We start from the raw sequence: 19,401 nt of genomic DNA, 5'->3' as shown, positions 1-19,401 counted from the left end.
ATCTACAGAGCAGAGGAACTTTTTTAAAAAAAAATAATAATCCTCTGACATTAGTTTGGAAATAGCCAAACTCAGGAGAGACGAGGAAAAAGGTAAATTAAAAGAATAAAGTATTTAAAAAATTATTTTAAAATAATAATTATTTTCCAGTCATCTTGACTTAGTTTTTTTGTTTTGTTTTGTTTTTTTAAGGAGCAGACTTGGAATTCTTTAAATCTTAGGTCAAAAAATATAAATGCTTAAGACTTTGAAGCAGAACGTGTGATTGATATTGTAAGTGATGCAGCAATGGAAGTAATTAAAGAGAAGGAAACAGAGTTCCTGACAGGGAAATTCTTGCACAGTTAAAGCCAAATAACAGATAGTTCTGGCAGACATTTTGCTAGTTTCCTTGTAAAATTATATAACTATTTTTTTTTTTGTTAGTCATAAGAGATTCTGGTGTGAGGGGGGAAATGTAGTCTGAGAGACAGTAGCACAAGGAAGTGTTTGCCATATTTAGATCTCCTTTCACTAAAAATGTAGAGGTCATTTCAGGTCAACTATCCTGGGCGCTTTTCTTTAGGGGAATGAGTCTCCAGCATGGCTCTTTATGCGAAGCGATTTCATGGGCCTGAGTTATAGCTATTGGTATAATCACAGGTTTCTGAAATAAGAATAGTTATTTCTTACTTCTTTGTGAACAGAGAATGAAAAGGTCATTCAGTGTATGGTTCTTCAAACACTTAAAAGGAAAAGTATTCTACCGCTTGCTTAGAAGCTTGTTAGGTACTATATAGAAAGTATGCATAATCTTGCCATGCTGCTATGCAGAAGTGGAAGAAAATAGCCATTAAGACGTCATTAAATTTGTCTCTCTCTCTTTTTTTTTTTTTTTTAATATAACAAGAAAAAATAATTAAGCCCATGCATTGAACCACTTAAGAATCACATGCCATAGACATTGGATTTGTAATAATAGACAGTTGAGAGAAATCTCCTGGAATAAACCTTCTCTTCAGATGTGTAATGAGGGAGGGGATGTTATGTGCTGTCCATACAAACATATCTGTCTAAGAGAAATCCAGTAACAATATTTTAGGATCATCTGAAAATTCAGGTTGGAAGGGACCTCAGGAAGTCTCTAGTCCAACCTCCTGTTCCAAGCTGGCTCAGCCATGAGGTCAGAGCAGGTTGTTCAGGCTGTGATCCAGTCAGGTCTTGACAACATCCAAGGATGAAGACTGTACTACTTTTCTTCTCCAGATGATCTTGTCCAATACCATTTACTGGTAACAGACAAGTTACACAACAGACTAACTTACAGGACCTCACACGCTCTGAAAGTTACATCTGGTTGCATCAGAGCCTGGGATCCCAGGGTGCCTAACTGGCTACTGGAACTGTAAATCTAGTCTTCAGTGTACCTTACTTTGTGCCCTTAAAAAAATTAATATAACCATACCACACATTCTGACATATTTCTTAATAAATACATCAGTAACTGAGGTCAAAAGAAAATTTCCTTTTCTTTTTATGCCTGATACTACTACCTCAATGTCATTAGACTTTGACTGATTGTTTCAGGTAACTGACTCAGACTGGTTGAACTTCTTCTAATTGATCATAGGACTCAAAAACATATCTAGCAGATGAAAAGTGTAAACATACATGATGGATATATACATACTATATATATCATATGGATTTTTTTATATATTTATTGGAAAGATTTTTAGGCCATTTCATATTGCCACTCTCCTAAAGTCATTACCATCAGCATAATAATCACATATTGTCCACATAGATGCTTTTATCTGTTTTTCCTTGTCATTTTTTGGAAATGGAAGACAGCCATGTGCCTGAAGGAGCTGAGAGAGCTGTACTATGCCAATAATAATATTTGTGATTAATAATACTTGGATTGATAAATTGATAAAATACATAGATTTGTATTTTAATGCAGACAAATCTTCAGTGTAGATAATTTTACATTCTTAAGTCATGAAATAGCTACTTTTTAAAGCTACCACAATCTCTGTTAGAGGAGTCTGTCTAAAACTGATAACATTGTACTCAGCGAAAAATCCTTTCTGAAATTCTGCTGTCTCAACTTTCTTCAATGACTGATACCTTGCATTCAAGTTTACTTATTTGCATGCAGAACTGCTTGTGTTATTTCATACCTGAAAATCATGTCAGTCCAGCCTTTTGTTTAACTATGTTTTTGAGTACTCCTATTAGAAAGGTTGAGATACTTCTGTGTTTCTTATTTTGACCAGAAAATGGTAAGGTCTATGACAAGAAGAAGGTAAATAGGAGACAGCCCTTCTCTAACTCTTCTAATGTAAAATTTGGTGCAGAGTCAAATGAAAATACTGTGGGAGCTTCAACACAAACAAAAGGAGGTGGTTTTTCATCCAGTGTGCAATTAAACTGTGGAAACTCCTTGCCACAGACAGCAGTGGATTCTAAATTATACATAGGTTTAAAAGCAACTGAGGAAATTAATGGAAGAAAAATCCATCTAAAGCCATTATATAGAGAGGCGGCACCTCCAGCTGAGAAATTATATGAATTTACTGGAGGCAAGGAGAGTATTCGACATGCCATGGCCTTACACTCTTCCTTAAACATTTGACATTGGTCATTTTTGGAGATGGAATGCTGAGCTAGGCAGACCTTAGCTTTAAATCATTGGTTATGTTTAAATTATTGGTTATGTTTGTATGGCTGCTCCATTTTCTTCTGTATTTCCCAGAATCCAGTTGCAAAATTTCAGTTTCTTCAATTATAGTATTGTTTCTTAACCAGTATGAAGAAGCAAGCACTTGTAACCCACCAATACGACTAAGTGCATCTACTGAATTAAATAAGTCTTGTTTCAGAGCATGAACTAGTGTCTCTGAAGGCTAACTAACAATCCTAACAGTGTCTGATGAATCACAGTATGGAAGCATTAAGAACATTTCTTTTTCTGAAGCAATATATATGACCACTTTTGGAGGCTGTTTGCACATCAGACAGGCCAATGACCTGATCCATAGCTCACGAAGTATATTGTTTGGTAATGAAGAGAAATACAAGCTTGAGGTTGATAAAAATAACTTGTGCTTTCACAATCAAAAGGATTATCTTCAATAAGCTTTCCTAAGTTTATAAACATCAGTAGAGTTTCCTCTGATCTTTACCCACTAAGATATTTGGAAAACCATATATGCACATCAATATTGCTTAAGTAGGAGAATATTCTGTTTCAAGGAATAACATTCTGTACCCATGCACTGGATTCTGGAATATACCCAACTTCCGTGCTTGATATACACAAAATAAAGTTACAGCATACCATACAAATTCTATACTGAGCATCTGTTTTAGCCTTTAAAAGGAAGTTTTGGATACCCATTTTCTCCTCAGCTTTCTGGTTTCCTCTGTCTTAGCATTGTTAGATTTACAAGCTGACACTTCTTTCATTAGTCAGTATTTTAAAATAAAGTTTCCAAAGATTGAATTCACAATGTTCTTGTTGCCCATCCCATTAATATATTTCTTGTAAAAGGACAGAGCCTTACAAGTTTCTAGATACATTTCCATTTATTTATTAAATTTTCCTTTGTTAACTGGGAGTTTGATGTTAAGTCATCTTCTTTTTGAAATACACTAATGCACTTTCAGATTGATTCTCTTACACTCACACAACCTATATAACTGTAACATTTCCTGCTCAAAAGTTTTAGCATGGATCTGCACATTATCCAGGCTGAGAAACTGTTGATCAAAGGTTCCAACATGTGGTTGCTGTTATGATTCCTTCCCATAGGGACAGGAAAATATATTCATTACAAATCAGTCACCTGCAATGTTTTCCTGAGTCACATTTTTAAAGGTAATTACCAGACATTACTTTCGCAAACCACTTTTCCTGGCATTTATTAGTTATCAACGACTGTCAGTTCATCTACTAAATCAGCTACCCAGTCCTCTTCATCTAGCTCTCAAAAATGCAATTTTATACATAGTTTTCTTCATATTTTGGAGAACACATTTATTTCTTAACCACTCACTCCTCTGTGAGAGGATTTAAATTGTTCATTTGACTCAGCTAGGCTTTTTAACATATCCAGTCTAAAACCCATCAAATTTAAACCACTTTACTATTATTACATATTCCATTGTCCCTAAAAAAAATATTTCAGGCCTGTTCGTATTAGTGAAACCACCAAAACTGAAACAAAAAAGAAAAGAAAAAAACAGCAAAACTGAAACTGTGGTTATCTAGCTCTACCTCCTAGGCAGAATGTTAATCCAATTTCTATAGAAAGTGATGAAATTTTATAAACTGTGTCAGCCACTCTTATGATTATGATATTTTTCCTTATTATCAAGTTTTTTTTTCTTCTACTGCACCAGCATTGCTTTTATTAGCTTAGTTTTTCCTGACTTTTCCTTTTTGCTTTAATAACCCATTTAGCAGTATTTCTGTAAACTTACCTTCATTTGACAGTTAGACCTATAATCTTGCTTATACTGCTAGAGTTTAGTATTCTGGTTAAGCTAGTAAGAAGAGCATCCCTGGTCTGAACACAGTTATTTTGGTTATGAAGCTACCTTCTATCAATATGGGTATTGCTGTATGAGACTGGAAGCATAGATATAGGTCAACCTTATACAGTACACATCAGGGAGCAGTAAAGGCTGGCAGCACCTTAAGAAAGGAAAGCCAGGAGCAGAGAGTGACCACAGTGCAGGTTGGTCAGTGACCTCCCTGACCAGGCACAACATCACAGACCTGAGCCAGGCAAGCAGCACAGAGATGGCAGCAGCATCAGTCCAACAATTATCAAACAAAAGCTAGGTAACAAGTCAGGCCCAAGGTCAATCCAGGAAATCCAAGCAGTAATTCAGTAATAAGACTCCGAGAAGGTACAACAACAACATAGCTCAAGCAGTGACTGAATGTCTAGGCCTGAGCTTAAAATGGCTTCTGGGCCCATGGGCAGAGGGTATGTGGGTGGAAGCCCCAGATATGGTTGGCTGGAGGTAACTAAGACCTATTGGTGTGCTCGGGACCTTGTCTGTATAAATGCATCCATACCACTAGTACCTTTTCCAGTATGATTTCAGTCAGTCAGTCAGTCAAGAAAAAAAGACAAAATAGCTGTGCCAGTAATGGATAGAAACAGCAGTTTCTGTCTGTCTGTTAAAAAATCCATGCTTCACATTACAATCCTCTTTGTCTTTATGCGTATTAGATAAATGTTAATACTTACATGGCTCTTAAGAGATATGATCCATCGTTGTCTCTCTCTTTCTCAATTGCTGCATGGAAAGATTTCATCCTATAGCAAATGCTGCCTCCTCATCCCTAAGGTGATCTTAATTTGAAAGACTGCGGTCAGATTAGGATCAACACATCAGATCATTGTGAAGATTTACTGTTTGGTGTTTGAATCTTGTGAATCTCATTTGAATTTGAGTCTTATTGGCCCTCTGCCAGATTTTGATGGATTTTTTTTTTGTTAGGCCTTGGTTAAACTCTAGAGCCAGTTGATATTGGCATCAAATGTTTGTCTCATATCTTGACAATCTGGGCTTCTTCTGGTGTTCACTTCTACAAAAATATCTGATCTCACGTACTCAAGTTGATATTAAGAACACTCCTTTCTTCTCATCTCCCCAAACATTAATGACTTAATGTAACAGTGAATCAATCTTCTGGGAATTTTCCCATAAATGTTTACTATATTTTAGGTTTACTATTTGAATGAGGACAGTATGATTTCTCCTATCCAGCCTCTCTGGGGAGCAAATGGGAAGGAAAAGTACTGTATATATTCTGTCTTTCCCAGCTTTCCAGCTGACTAGATTCTTCAGCCAAACAGTTGTCATCCCCAGTGGTCTGCAAATTTGGAGGTGTTTTTGAGGGCAAATATCCAGGTTTTTCCTCACTGCACATCAACTCCAACTCTAAAAAGTTAGAAATTGTTCTACTGTGTTTGAAATTGTCCCTAGCTTCCTGAAAACTTCCTGTAAAATGTTTGTAATAATGAAATTGCCAAGTACCTATTTGATCCTTTTTGCCAACTGCCATAAGGCACATTTCAAAATTTGACTTTGTAATTTTTGAGTCAACATTAGCTGTGTTTTCAGTGGAGCACATTTGATCTCTTCTTCACTTCTTTTTGAAAAGTCTCTAGTTGCCTTTCTGACCTTACTTGGACTTTCAAGCCACCTTTTACTGTCATTTTGTCAACTTTCTTTCTTTGACCAGCTGTGCAAAATGCTCTACCACAGCCCTGCAAGAGCAGCAAAACCTCAGAGCCCCTCCTTCTGACAAATAGGCCTTTTTTTTCCTTTTCTCTTTTTGACTTATTATGTAGCCCTGAGGCATCGGACATTCATTTCCGACTGGGGCTGGAGTCTGCTTCATGCCACTCCATGTACAGGCCCGGCTGGGCATGGCTCATCCCTTTGGCGGGCTTTCGGGGATGGGCAGCCCTGCTCCTCCTCTGGTCTGGACACCAGTCCCCAGTGGATTGCTGCGGACTCTGCACTGTACCTGTGGGCCACTTTGGCCCCGTGCAGGGGGGCGTCTGACGATCCCTTCAGCCTCCCTGAGGGGCTGCTCGAGGGCAGCGCCCTGAAGGGAACCCCTGAGGGGAGCGCGCGCGCGCGCCGCCCGCGTTGCCATGCCGACGCGGCGGGGCACGCGGCCGCCGCCAACCGCCGCGGCCGTCCGTTGGCGCCGCCCGCGCGCGGCCCGCTGCACTACAGCTCCCGGCAGCCGCCGCGCCGTGACTCGGCGCGGGCGACGGCGGCGCCGGCCGGGATGGAGTGAGGGGGCGAGCGGCGGAGAGAGCGCAGCCCACCGATCTCCGGCCCCCTCCCCTCTTCTCTCTGTGGCCCGGGTTTATGCGGCCCCCCAGAGACCATGGGATCCAGGATCAAGTGAGTGCCCGCCGGAGCTGCAGGCCCTGAGGAGAGCGGGCGGGCTCGTAGAGAGGGGGACTTCTCCCGCCCTCCTTCCAGCTCGGTGTGAAGGCCGCGCGGGCGAGACTCCGGCCGAGCCCGCAGGCCGCGGGGGTAGGGCGAGACGGAGCGGGCGAAAGAACGGGGGAGAGTGGCTTCCGCCTCCGCAGGCCAGCTCGCAGGCCGGGGAGGGAGGAGACGGCGGGGCAGAGGCCCACCGCCATCGAGCCCACCTCAGTGGGGCACAGGGCCTCCCGCCATCCACCCTGCTAGCTGAGGAGGGGAGAAGAGTGCCGTTTCCTGGCCTCGTACCCCAAGCTGGCATGTTCTTGGCTATCCTCCTCCTCGCCTTCAAGTCTCCACGGGATAGTGTGGAGGGCCAGGCTGTGAGGGCAGTTTTCTAGAGGTGCAGGTCTTAAGAAGGACTGAGGTTGCTGAAGTGGGAATGTCTTAATTGTCAGCACCATCTGCTTCTGTTTTGGGGGTGTGGTAGAGTGGAGAGACCTTAAAGCCTTGTTGACTAGGTTAGGGTGTGCTGAAAGAAAAATGAATTCTAGCTACAGTGCCTTGAAAGTGCATTAGCAAGGGGATTTGGAGGAAGGAGACAGGTGGTGGAAAGGATTAATGTCTTGAACCTGCAACTCCTTGCCTTTTTTTTTTTTTTTTTAATTTTCATAGAACTGGGAGTTAACTTATTGGTAAGCCCTATTGATATGTTTAGTATTGTCACGTTAAAGATCTCAGTTCATGTATGCTGTTCCAGACAAACTATGATAACTGTTTCGGAGACAGGTAGAGGTGTAGTAAAACTGTCACCAACAAAAGAATGCTGACATGTTTGTGCATGAAAGATGTGTAGATGGAATGAAGACATCCAGTTAGCTTGTATTTTGTTGAACAGTTTCTGTAGGTGCTGTCAAGCAATTGCTTTTCCTTCTTTAATGCACTGTTCTTCAAGATTACCTAGGGTATTATCTTTTCACCTCTCTTGTTTAGCTGAATATGAGGCTGGAGTGAACATAGTTTGCAGTGATGACACATCTTCATGCATAGGCTGGATAGACTTAAATGTATTGATGTCTTAGGAGAATGTCCATTGATAATGAGTGTTTGTAATGATAATGCTGAAATGGTTGGTTGATTCCAGAAGGCAACTCTTTGGAAGAATGTGGGGATAACTTGTACTTTTGGAGTGTATGTTCCCTGCTGTTGCTGTAAAAACTGCTAAAACTTTCAGCTTACATTCAAAGTACAGAATAGAACTGAAATAGAACTGCATTTTGACAGCAGGTGGAAGGTTATATCTGTAACCTGCAGTTTCAGATCTTGGAGCTGTCACCCTTGTTTACGTCACTTCAAAATAGTGGAGCAAAATTATTTCTTATGACAATCTTGTCTTAAATTTCTTAAAAGACTCAAGTTGATGCTCACTTAAAATGTAGTGTTTCTTTTGTGTATATACTAAACCCACAATCTATGTTTACCTTCTTTTGTTTTTTATTTATTGACAAGATGTTAGTTTGACCTTTAATGGCTTTGCATATACTTTGCAGAATATGAATGAAAAAACTCAGATGAAATGCTTCAGCTAGAATCCCTGTTGATATAGAAGGTGTGACAGTTTAAAATATTTTTTAGAATCTGTGGCATTTGGACTTTTTCTGGGCAAGGTCTGCTTCAATGTGAGTGTATCAGCTTTCAAGATTACTTGTAGATCTGTATTTTTCTCTGTCACTGGGAAAACACAGGTGATAATCCTATATAAGCATTACTTGTCATTCCTCTTGCATTTTGTGAGGAAGTGTTTTGTCTGCTGTGTGATTAAGTAACTTTGCCTTCAGGGCTAGTTGATAAATTGTCTTTTTCTAGCACTTACAGAACACTAACAGCAAACTGGTGCCCACATAGAATAAGGATAAAATATCAAAACAGTCTCAAAATATATAAAGAATGAGAATCTCTCCGAGTAAGAGACTCGCCAGGTCTACTATTTTGACCCTGACATCTAATCACGCAAAGTTTTTTTGTTAAACACTGTGCAATATTTTTCACTTTTTGCATTATTAAAGGCAATGAAAAGCAGTAAGAAGGGAATAAGGGATTTTGCTACATATAATGCAGGTTCTCTTACAAATCTTTTACCACATCCATGCATAAAAATGAAGAAATTGGAATGAAATAAGTGAATTAAGTGTTTGTAGTAAAGCACAGAAACTTGGATTTTATTTTCTGAAATTACAGATGAATTTATCGTTCAATTCACGATTCACCTAGGTTAATTTAGATAGAATTTAAAATACAACACTTCTTAAGTAATAAAATCAATTGGCATACCTTATAAGTTATACTATATTTTAGATATTCAGATAGTCTGCCTAGAATAGGCTCTCTTTTATGGTAATTCTTCTCTCCTCTTCCTTTTTCCATAGTGGGAAACAAACCTGATGAAATGTTACATTAACAGCAGTATTTTTAACTATGTTTGTATAAGATTGTAAACTTCCGCAGAAAACATTTTTTTGCAATCCCTGTTTTATTAGTTTTGAACCTAAGCTATAAGTGTCTCTCTTGAAATAATCCTATATTAGGAGGATGCTACTGGAGATGAGGTAAGACAGTATTCTTTTTCAACAAGGAAACAACTTGTGTACAACTTGTGTGTTCATTTATTTTCTAGAATTTCTATTAAATTGAGTGGCGAATTAAGCACTTAAGAATTCCAGTGGAAAAATGAACATACCACAAACAGGCAAGCAGTATTTTAAGAAAGTATTTTGAACAATTCTGCTTAATAAAACACAAAGGATGCAGAAGCAAAAGCATTGTCTTTACCACACAACTTTTACATTTGACTGGTAGGCTTATTGTGATAATCAACTAGTTTTCTGTAAAGTATAGCAGGTAACATGGTCTTTGTGACTAAGAAAAGGCATATCGAAGAAAGCTGTGATGTACCTGAATAGCACAGAAAAAAGCTTCCACTAAAAATGTGTAATTTTTGTTTTAAGTAGTGCTTACACTAGGAAAGAATTTATCACATCCAGTAAAACTCTGTGGTCTGTAAGATCATGGAAGTGTCTTTAGCATTTTCTACGTAGTTGTCAGAGTTGGCTTTAGAGTATTCCACTGCCTCTGCTAGTTTTCATACTTTTACTTAGATGCAGCAGAGCAAAACGTATTTCCTGTCATGTTTTTGTTTAGTCTCATTTTTAGGAGTTTGCTAAAGAACAACCATGAAATGTTAAGAGATTTTACTTGGTTTTCATTTTTCCATGCAGGATTCTTAAAGGCAGCACAGACTCGAAGGTTATTTGCTGGCCTGAAGATGATATTTATTTGTCATCTTTTATTTATCTTGTGTTTGGAAGGATGTCTTCTCTGAAGAATCTTAATATAATGAATGTTAGAATCTACAGACATTGATGAAATTGATCTGTGAAGTAATCTTTCTTGCTGTCAACACGTGGGCTTTCTAAGCAATGATTTTAATGAAAATGAAGAAATTAACAGGTTTGCCCATTTGTTGTGGGGAAGAATTTGGGAACAAAGTACTCGTCACAGTTGAGAAAAATTTTCATGCCTTCTCCAGCCTTTATTTTTACATTTAAAAATTTTAAAGCTTTTGGTATTGCTATGGCAAAACAAAATAATATCTCTTGGCTATTAAAATTTCAATATTCTACACTTATTATTTGGATTTCCTTAGTTCACGCATTCTTTTCATTGTCCTGCTGAGATTTAGCAGTAAAGGAAGTAAATGAAAATGTGGGTATCGAACTGATCCAAAACTGACAAGCTTTCAAAATATCCATAACATGTTGTTATGCCGATGTAAAGAATTTTCCAAGGTGATAAGTAGCTTCCTTATGAAGGAGGAGGGATGTGTGAATGAGAAAACTGTTTTATAATTGGGTATATTGTGGTGTGCCCCCTTTAGTGGTATTGGCAGTAAGTGTTGTAGCCCTAGGAAAAAAAAAATGTGGTTGGATCTCTTACTTCTTGCTATAAACTGATAATTATGATAGATACTAAACTCCCTGGCACATAGTGACTTACACACACTGTGATATGCTCTGCATGAAATCTGGATGTACGTGTCAGTTATATTTTTGATGGATGAATAATAATGAATCATTGAATAGGAAACTGCTTAGGGGAAATTATCAGTAGCAGCATCACACTGATGTGAAAAGAATCAAGAAGTTGCCAGCAATCCTGAAAGCTTTTAGTCTGTGTATAGCTGCAGGCCGAAAAACAGGTAAATTGCGTGTTGAGTTACTTTGCTATGATTAAGCTTCATGTCAGAGCATGTTATACAGTGTGTATGTGTAAGTCGTGCTGTGCCAGAGAGAGAAGCTATGACAGGGGTTTAGTGAACCTATCTACTATCAGTTCTTGGCAGCCTTCAGTACTGGAGATATTTCTCATTAGAAGGAAGGAAAGTTGGTGGTTCTCTCTCTCTTTTCTTCTCTTTTTTTTCTTTGTGTGTGTGTGTGTGTGTGTGTGTGTGTGTGTGTGTGTGTGAGTGTGTGAATATCTGTCTGTTGACCAGAATTGTGCTGCACCATAAAACACTTGTGTGTTATATTCTAGAGCTGGTTGTATTTCATTGATAACTGAAAAGTTCCCTTGTGTTAATTTGAAAATGCTTTGAGATGTTTGACTTAGTTTGCTATATACTGAGATGAATATCATACGATATAAATTAAATATGTGGAAATTAATAAGAGCCAGAAGTGATTTCTGTAGCTGAATTAACAACTACAGACTTCTGCTAATTATTTTTTCTACAAGAGTTGAGCAACTAAGTCTTGTTATGAGAGCTAATTATCAAACAGTGTCAGGCTCTTATGTTTTGCGCTGTCTCTCTCTCTTTCTCTCTCTTTCTCTCTCTCTCCCCCCCCCCCCCCCCCTTTTTTGGTAGGATGTTTCTTTCTGCTATAACTGTCATTACATTTTCTATGTGTAGAAAAGAAATATATTGCTGACAGAATTCAAGTAGTGGCTTTAGATATGTAAGATATATACTTCCATACATATAGCTTCAGATAAAAACTTTATTTAATTTTATTCTGCATGAATCATGTACAGTTTGGTAAAAATAATAATTTTGATTGTAAAAGATATATAAATATCTTGTCATACTATTTCAAGATACAATTAAACTTCTTGTGGATTACTTTGAAACTAAAACTCTTTCTCCATCAGAGAATTTGAAGAGATTCATACAACTAGCATTTATCACAGAAGTGTTCTCTTTACATACAACTTCTTCCTAAATTTCTATTTTCAAAACACTTACTGCATTTCATTCTTATTTTGTCCAGTTATCAAATACATGAAGTAGCTTTTATAATGTGTGTCCTATACTTTTTTTGATCATATTTGTATGTTCACTTGATAACTGACCATATGTTTTTCAGAGATTATTTGGAGCCAATTGGAAAAAAAAATACTTTGTGTATATTTACTTTGTGTTGTAATGCTATGGACAATTTCTGTGGCTTGAGTTTGGATACAATAGACATATGACAACAGACGTTTGCAGAGTTGTTTAATATAATACTCATAAAATGGACTGCAAAATATTTATATTGTGATGCCCATTTATGCTATGTTTGCAAACTGTATGAAGTCTTGGAGGTACTTGTTTTCCTAATTCCACTAAAAACTTATAAAATATTCCGAATTCAACAATGACTTCATTTTCATGCTGAGGTGTTAGCTTGTTGAATGCAGTCTCTAATACTAACTTTCTGACTTGGCAAAGCTATTTTCATTTCTCTATTCACAGAAATTAGTGGAGGTTTGTTATGGAGTATTAAAATACAAAATTTAATGTCTTTTTGTCTGAAAGTTTTGGCATATAGTATGTGCTATTTGCCAGCTGTGTTAAGCAGTGTTTTCACTAAAGAATTCAAATGCAGACCCTAACATACTACTAACAAAATGTTTGTTATTTTATCCTTTAGCTGTAAAAATATTTGAAAATTTATAAACTTTTAATTAAGGAAATAGTGTGCTAAAGGTAAGATAAGGCTGCACAGCAATGTACGTTAAAGGAACAATATATTTCTGATGTTAAATGGTTATCACCTCATCCTAATCCGGTATCGTGATTTGTAGAAATGTAGCTAAAATCTCCAGATTTGAAACAAACTGTATGCAACTAATCTAATCAGGACAATGACAGTGCTACAAGTTTATTTTCTATTGCAAAATAATAATCAAATGCTTTGATTTTTAGACTTCTCATAACTTATCCACATAATTTTCTAAAAAAAATGGCTACTAAATGAAAATCAATTCAGGACCACTGGCAAATTAAATTAAAATTAATTGAATTGGGAACCATATTGTTGCCCCTGAGAGGTGCTCTATAAAACTGTAGAATGTGATTCTATGCTACTGAAACCAATGGTAGCTTTTCTGTTGATTTAAATAGGTGTGGGATTTGGCTTACAGCCACTTGAGTTAGACTAAGTGAGACTTTATGTGTTGAAATTTTTTGTTTCATCGGTTTTGGTATTAAACTGGGGTGAAAATAGCAGAAATTCTCTGAAGAGTAGGTTGAATTTAACGTATTTATTTATATGCTTGGTTTTTGATGCTGGGTAAGGTGTTTTTTTTTTTTTTTTTTTTTTTTGGATAGGAACTCTAGTGTATACAGTCAGTTTTGTTTTTGTCATTTTCATTTCTTAGCTGAAAGGGAGATAAAGTTCACAAGCTCTTGAAATTACACCCCAGCAATTTATTTAATGTTAGGTAATTTATATGAACACCTAGGAAACAATATTATCAGTATGCAAATTGCTTTAAATATTGGGCAGTATTTGTGCAGTTTTGTTTCTTGAGTTTAACCAGAAAATCTAAGAATAAAATGTCACATGTCCAGACTGTACAAAATTCTTTTGATAGCTTTAAAAAAGAAAAAACAATAAAGTCTTACACATGATTCTCTTGAATCAAAAATTTTGGAGTAGCTACATTTGTTAGATTCAGGAAGTTAACTGTAGAAATAAGCCTTGTTACATAACCACCTGTTGTATTTACGTGCTACTTATGCAGTATATTTCCAGAGCTTTATTTATGGAGTTGTGAAATAGGTGTCATGAATTTGAAAGAGTAGTCAAAATGTGAATCTAAGTTATTTGTTCCACATTGGACAATGTGCTTTCAGTTTGGTTAAGAAAAAAGGGTATTTAGTTGTGTGTTCCCCTCCCCCCCCCCCCCCCCCCCAAAAAAAAAAAAATAAATAAAAATAAAAGCTCTAGCAAGTAAGTAATTTACTGTAATGGCCAAGAACTGAAATAACTGTTGTTTATTTGTCTAAGCAGGGTTCTGAAAACTGATATTAAAGGCATAGTTTTCTTCTTCTGGCAGTTTCTGGTGAAAGGATCTATACTTTAGTATGTAGAAATGCAGACTAGTCACAACAATTTAATGACTTACAGGATTTGTGTGATTAATTTTGTTCTGTTTTGTCATCTATTACTTTTTTTCTCCAGTTAAGTCTTTTAGATACCCTCTTCATCGTGACTGATCTCAGCTTAAATACTTATTTCATTATATATCTGTAAGGCAGAAAGATCTGATATGAACTCATCGCAAACTGTAGAACAGGAAATCTTATTTATTAAATCATCATTGTAATGTATGTGTTCTTCAAACCTTTTTGCATGAGTAACTGAAAACATTTTTGGGAGAAAAAAAAAAAACTTGGTGCACTAAATAATTTTTTTTCTTGCAGACAAAATCCAGAAACTACTTTTGAAGTGTATGCTGAAGTAACCTATTCAGGAACCAGTTGCATTGGAAAAGGTACTATTTTGCACTGGAATTCTACCTATTTCTTGACTAGAAGTATTCCTCTGAACTGTATACTGTGAGACAATGAAGTAGACACTGAAGTAGAGCCAATATTATGCTCCTTTAGTTTTTTAAATTGGCACTAATAATGAGAAAATCCTTCCTCTGTCTGTGTATAGTATTATGGGCATTTTTCTAACTTCTCTGATTGACTATTTTGCCTTATTTTGTCTTTTTAAAATAGAAATAACACTTAATGAAGTGTTCTATTATATTGAAAGTGTAAGTGTAAATGCATTTTCAGGTTTGTATTTGCTGCTGCATATAAAGCATGGTTAGATTTAAACCACAAATACTCCAAATTTTTTTTCTGTGGAATTTATTTTTATTCCTTCTTTCTTACATATCCACAGAAATACTCTACATCTTTTCTGAAAACTCTCTTTGATCAAGTGGTATTATCTAGAAATAAGGTATGAAAGAAGCTTATGATCTGGTTACAAATTACTTTTACAAAACTCTGTTATCAAGTCGCACTTATACAAATATTTTTCCATAATGGTATTTCTGATACACATTCCTATGTTTATGTTAGAATTGTCCCACAATTGCTGAAACTAACATTTAAGTATGTTTATGATTTTGGCTTGCACTTTTTTTCTAACCCTGATGAAGTTGATCTGAGTAGGCAGGAAAAGCAAAGGTTGAAATTCCAAAACCCTTGAATTTAGATCAAGGTATTGTTTTGTGAGGTCAGTCACTAGAATGCTGTGAAAAGGATGGATGTCAAAACTAAGTAATCATGATTAGTCACCATTATTGAAATAATATCCCTTTGATCCTTTATGAAACAATCATATATGTATTTTGTATTTGTTATAATGAAACAGTAGATAGGGTTTTGAAATCTTACTGATTGGAAAGCTGCTCATATCCTTCTATACCTGTTTCTATTTGTTACTGTCAACAAAAGCCAGATAGCTGTAACTTCTCTACTGCTAAAGCATCCGTAGGAGTTGTAAATGGAACACAGTTTTGGCTTGTCTTGTTGCTATATACTGTCACGACCATTTGATGTAATTGCAGGAGCCCTTTTAATAACTAGCCTTTGTTTTTTCTCATCTGACCTGGATTCTAGTACCAGAAAATCTGAACAAATTTGACCATAAACATTACATTGTACAGTACTAGTGTCTGGGTATAATCTTCTCTTTGAAGTTTGTTTGCATCCCCCTAGAGGGATTAATTCCCTGCTGTGGGAAGGTGGGTTAAAAAGCACTGAAACTACTTTACAGGTTTTTAATTGGAGAATTTAGTATACATTTTGTTCTATAAACCAACTGATTCCATGGGAGTTTTGCTTTAGTTGTGTTTTTAGGTTTGTTGTATGTTTTTGTGGGCGCAAAATCTTCGGAAATTGATGTTTCTAGTGAGTGAAAAAAATATAAATTGTATTAATAACTATTTTTACAATTCATATATTCTGAAATTATTAGTTCTTCTAAATAAGCTTTAAAACTTTTTTCAACCTTTTCCAACCAACTTCTTTTTTAATTAAGAGGTGTCTTTTATTCTCAGAACTCCTAGGTCACTATATCCTCAAATATTCTATCCTTCTGTTCTAAATTAAGTTATTGTTTGGTTCTCCACAGTGTCATAGCTCTATTTTAACAGCTATGTTGTTTATCCAGGCAAAGCACCATTCTAGAAATACAGTCTTCCCTGCCTTCTTGGCTAGCTATTCTTGGCTATGCCAAAAGGCCTAGAATATCAGTATGTTTTACTACTGTCAGAGGAATGCACATTAAATGGCAAGGAACAGTTACAGTTAAGAAAATCAAGATGTATGAAAAGCGTGTAAGGAGCGACTTGTCAGAGATGTTTAAATAACTATTTCTTCCAATGTAATGGGTTCTGAAATTAGTTAAGGCAGTCTTCTTTGAAGTTCTGCATCTAGTGTAATAGTGCTGTTGATCATTTATAATCATTTATAATGATCAATAAATAAAGTTGCAAAGTTACATTAAGTTATTTATAACTTAACTCTTTTTTGAATTAGCTAATATGGACTTGAGGAAAATGAATTGCTCCAAAGCTGTAAAAATTCTAGTGTGGGAGATTGGCTTGCGGGATGGTAAAACATGCCTGTGTTTTGTTAGTAGTACAAAAATATGTGAAGCAAAGGACGTTTTCCATGTAACTGTTAAATATAAACTGCAATTAAAAACTTCAATATATTTCATAGCTTGCTTACAAAGAACATCTTGTTGAAATAGGAGATACTGACTCCTGTTATCAAGATTAACTACTGATTGACAATTATATGTTCAAGTAACTTTGTTACTCATGTAATTGTTAACAATTTTGTAGTAAAGTTTTATTTGGTTAATAGTCTTCCAAATGGATGAAAGAAATGTTATACATCGTCTATTGTATAGAGGGCTCCCTCTTAGCTACCAAGGCAGTTGACAGCAGAAGGAAGATACCTGTTCTGTGCTCTAAGAAAGACATCAATAAACTGAAGTTCAGCAGAGGTCCACCAAGATGGTCAGGAGCCTGGAGCACTTGCATTATGAGGAGAGGCTGAGGGAGCTGGGCTTGTTGAGCCTAGAGAAGACAAGGCTTCAGCAGCACCTAACAGCAGCCTTCCAGGCCTACAAGTTCTTCAAGATGACAGAGGCAACACTCTTTAGTGCTGCTTGGCAGGAGAAGGAGAGGCAACAGCCTGAACTGAAATAAGAGAGGATCCAACTGGATATCAGGAGAAACCTTTTCACCATGAGAACAGTCAAATATTGGACAAGATTGCCCAGGGAGGTTGTGCAGTCTGCATCCTTAGATGTTGTCGAGACCTGAATGGATCACAGCCTGAACAGCCTGGTATGTCATCGTGCTGAGCCAACTTGGAGCAGGAGGTTGGACTAGAGACCTCCTGAGGTTCCTTCCAACCTGAATTTTGAGATGATCCTAAGATTTCATTTCTAGAAATATCTTCTGGATGTTCCTGGAACTTAAAACAAACTACAAACAAAACTGTGTACTCTTACGAAGGAATGAAGAGAAAATTTCATCAAAACCATGGAGGCTGAAAAAGCAAACATTGTGGTTTGATGGAGTCATGCCTATACTGGAGTGAAGCAATGAAATGCAGTATGCTGAGAAAGGAAATGGTCATTCGATCAGCTCACCTATTGTTCTGTCCCCCCTTTTCCTTTTCTTTTTTTTTTAATGAATGTATGTTATTAAGAATAACCTTCCTTAAGACAGTTAGCAAGCCAGTCTTCTCTATCGACCTTATGCGATTTCCCCTATTTGAATCTAAGTTAGTTTTTCTAGGGATATCTGACTTCCTAAAATTACCTGCAAATACAAAACTGCTTAACTTTCATTCCATTCTTATTTTTTTCCTAATCTAAGCTGTCTGGAATTCAAAAGCTCTTCACTTAGTATTTCAGTGACATGTTTGGTGAGGCCAAGTTCTACTTTTTAGTTTCATTGTTTTTGTTCTCTTGGTTTTACCATGTTTTCACTGTTCTCTTGTTCTTACTGTGTTTTAATAAAATATTGATGCCTTTTCACCAAATGTCTTGGGCAGTAAAACAGAATAGAAAGAATGTAGTCAGCGTATTTACAGTGACCCTCCATGGAAGTTATTTAGCGAGGAAAATTGTGAAATCATGTTTTTTGTGTGTCAAGTATAAGTGTGTCGAGCATATGAACTTTGCATATGATTCTAGTGCTTTTTCCTCAACCCTACACACCTTTTTTCAGGAAAGGAGAGGATAAAACACAAGAAAATAGTCACATTTTATTTTAGTAATGAAATATTAATATAGGGAGAAATGTTGAATTTAAAACTATTAATACTTTGATCCTTTTTGATAATTGGTAAGTACTAGGTGACTGTGAGTCAGAGCAGAAGGTGTAATTCCATGGTTAACATAGAAGCCAGGCTAAATAGTCTAATATGTGCCTTTTGTGCAGTGGTGTGATTGGGATGGGATAACCTGCTAATACACGATACAGATGGGCACAACAAAGTCAGCTTTTCATTCTCCAAGTATGGTAGTCAACTTTGGCTTTCTACTGTGTGAGGTGCATGGAGAGAATAATGCAAGATAAAACCATTCAGAACAATATTGGCATTGTTAGAAGTTCTATAAATTCAATTCCTAATTCAAGCTCTGATTGACATATAAGGCGTTAATGTTCTGTAGCTTGTATGTGGGGTTTGTGTGGCTTTGCCTGTCTGCATTTTAGTTCTATGTAGTCCTGACAGTAGAATTTCTAACTTTCCTCTTCATTTAGATCTTAGGAGGTTGTTGGCCTCTCTAAATCCAAGTTTATTGCTTCTAATTAAAAAAAAGTTGTGTTTTTGTTGTCAAGATTATTTTATTTTTTTCACAGATATGACTTGAGGAATTAAAAAAAAAGCCTGGAAAATCTTAGATATAAGAGACTAGAAATACAGCTTTTTGCAAAGCATATAGTAGTAAGATATTTTGGACATAATTTAATTGCGTTAGTTTTACCTTTTGTCTGTGATACCTAAGTAATTAAGTTCTGTGAGAAATGAGTAATGTATGATTTAGTTGAGACTCAAATTATTATAATTATTATAACACTTGTGAACTCTATGTGCAA

General features: G+C 36.5%; 1 protein-coding gene across 8 annotated transcripts in view; it reads left to right on the top strand.

Annotated features, from left to right (window-relative positions):
• Positions 1-6,806: 6,806 nt before the first annotated feature.
• Positions 6,807-19,401, top strand: part of DENND1A (DENN domain containing 1A) — a 220,941-nt gene continuing 208,346 nt past the window's right edge. For 7 of the 8 annotated variants that reach the window (XM_062590923.1, XM_062590925.1, XM_062590922.1 and 4 more), the window contains exons 1-2: positions 6,824-6,927; positions 14,699-14,769. In XM_062590923.1, the coding sequence (XP_062446907.1) occupies positions 6,911-6,927; positions 14,699-14,769 (88 nt within the window). In that variant the 5' untranslated portion in view covers positions 6,824-6,910. Of the gene's footprint in view, positions 6,928-14,698; positions 14,770-19,401 lie in introns of all 8 variants that reach the window. The other variant, XM_062590924.1, reaches the window with a different exon arrangement.

The sequence above is a fragment of the Rhea pennata genome, chromosome 18, assembly GCF_028389875.1.
Source record: "Rhea pennata isolate bPtePen1 chromosome 18, bPtePen1.pri, whole genome shotgun sequence".
NCBI classification, from domain to species: Eukaryota; Metazoa; Chordata; class Aves; order Rheiformes; family Rheidae; genus Rhea; species Rhea pennata.
This window is presented reverse-complemented; position numbering and strand designations above follow the sequence as displayed.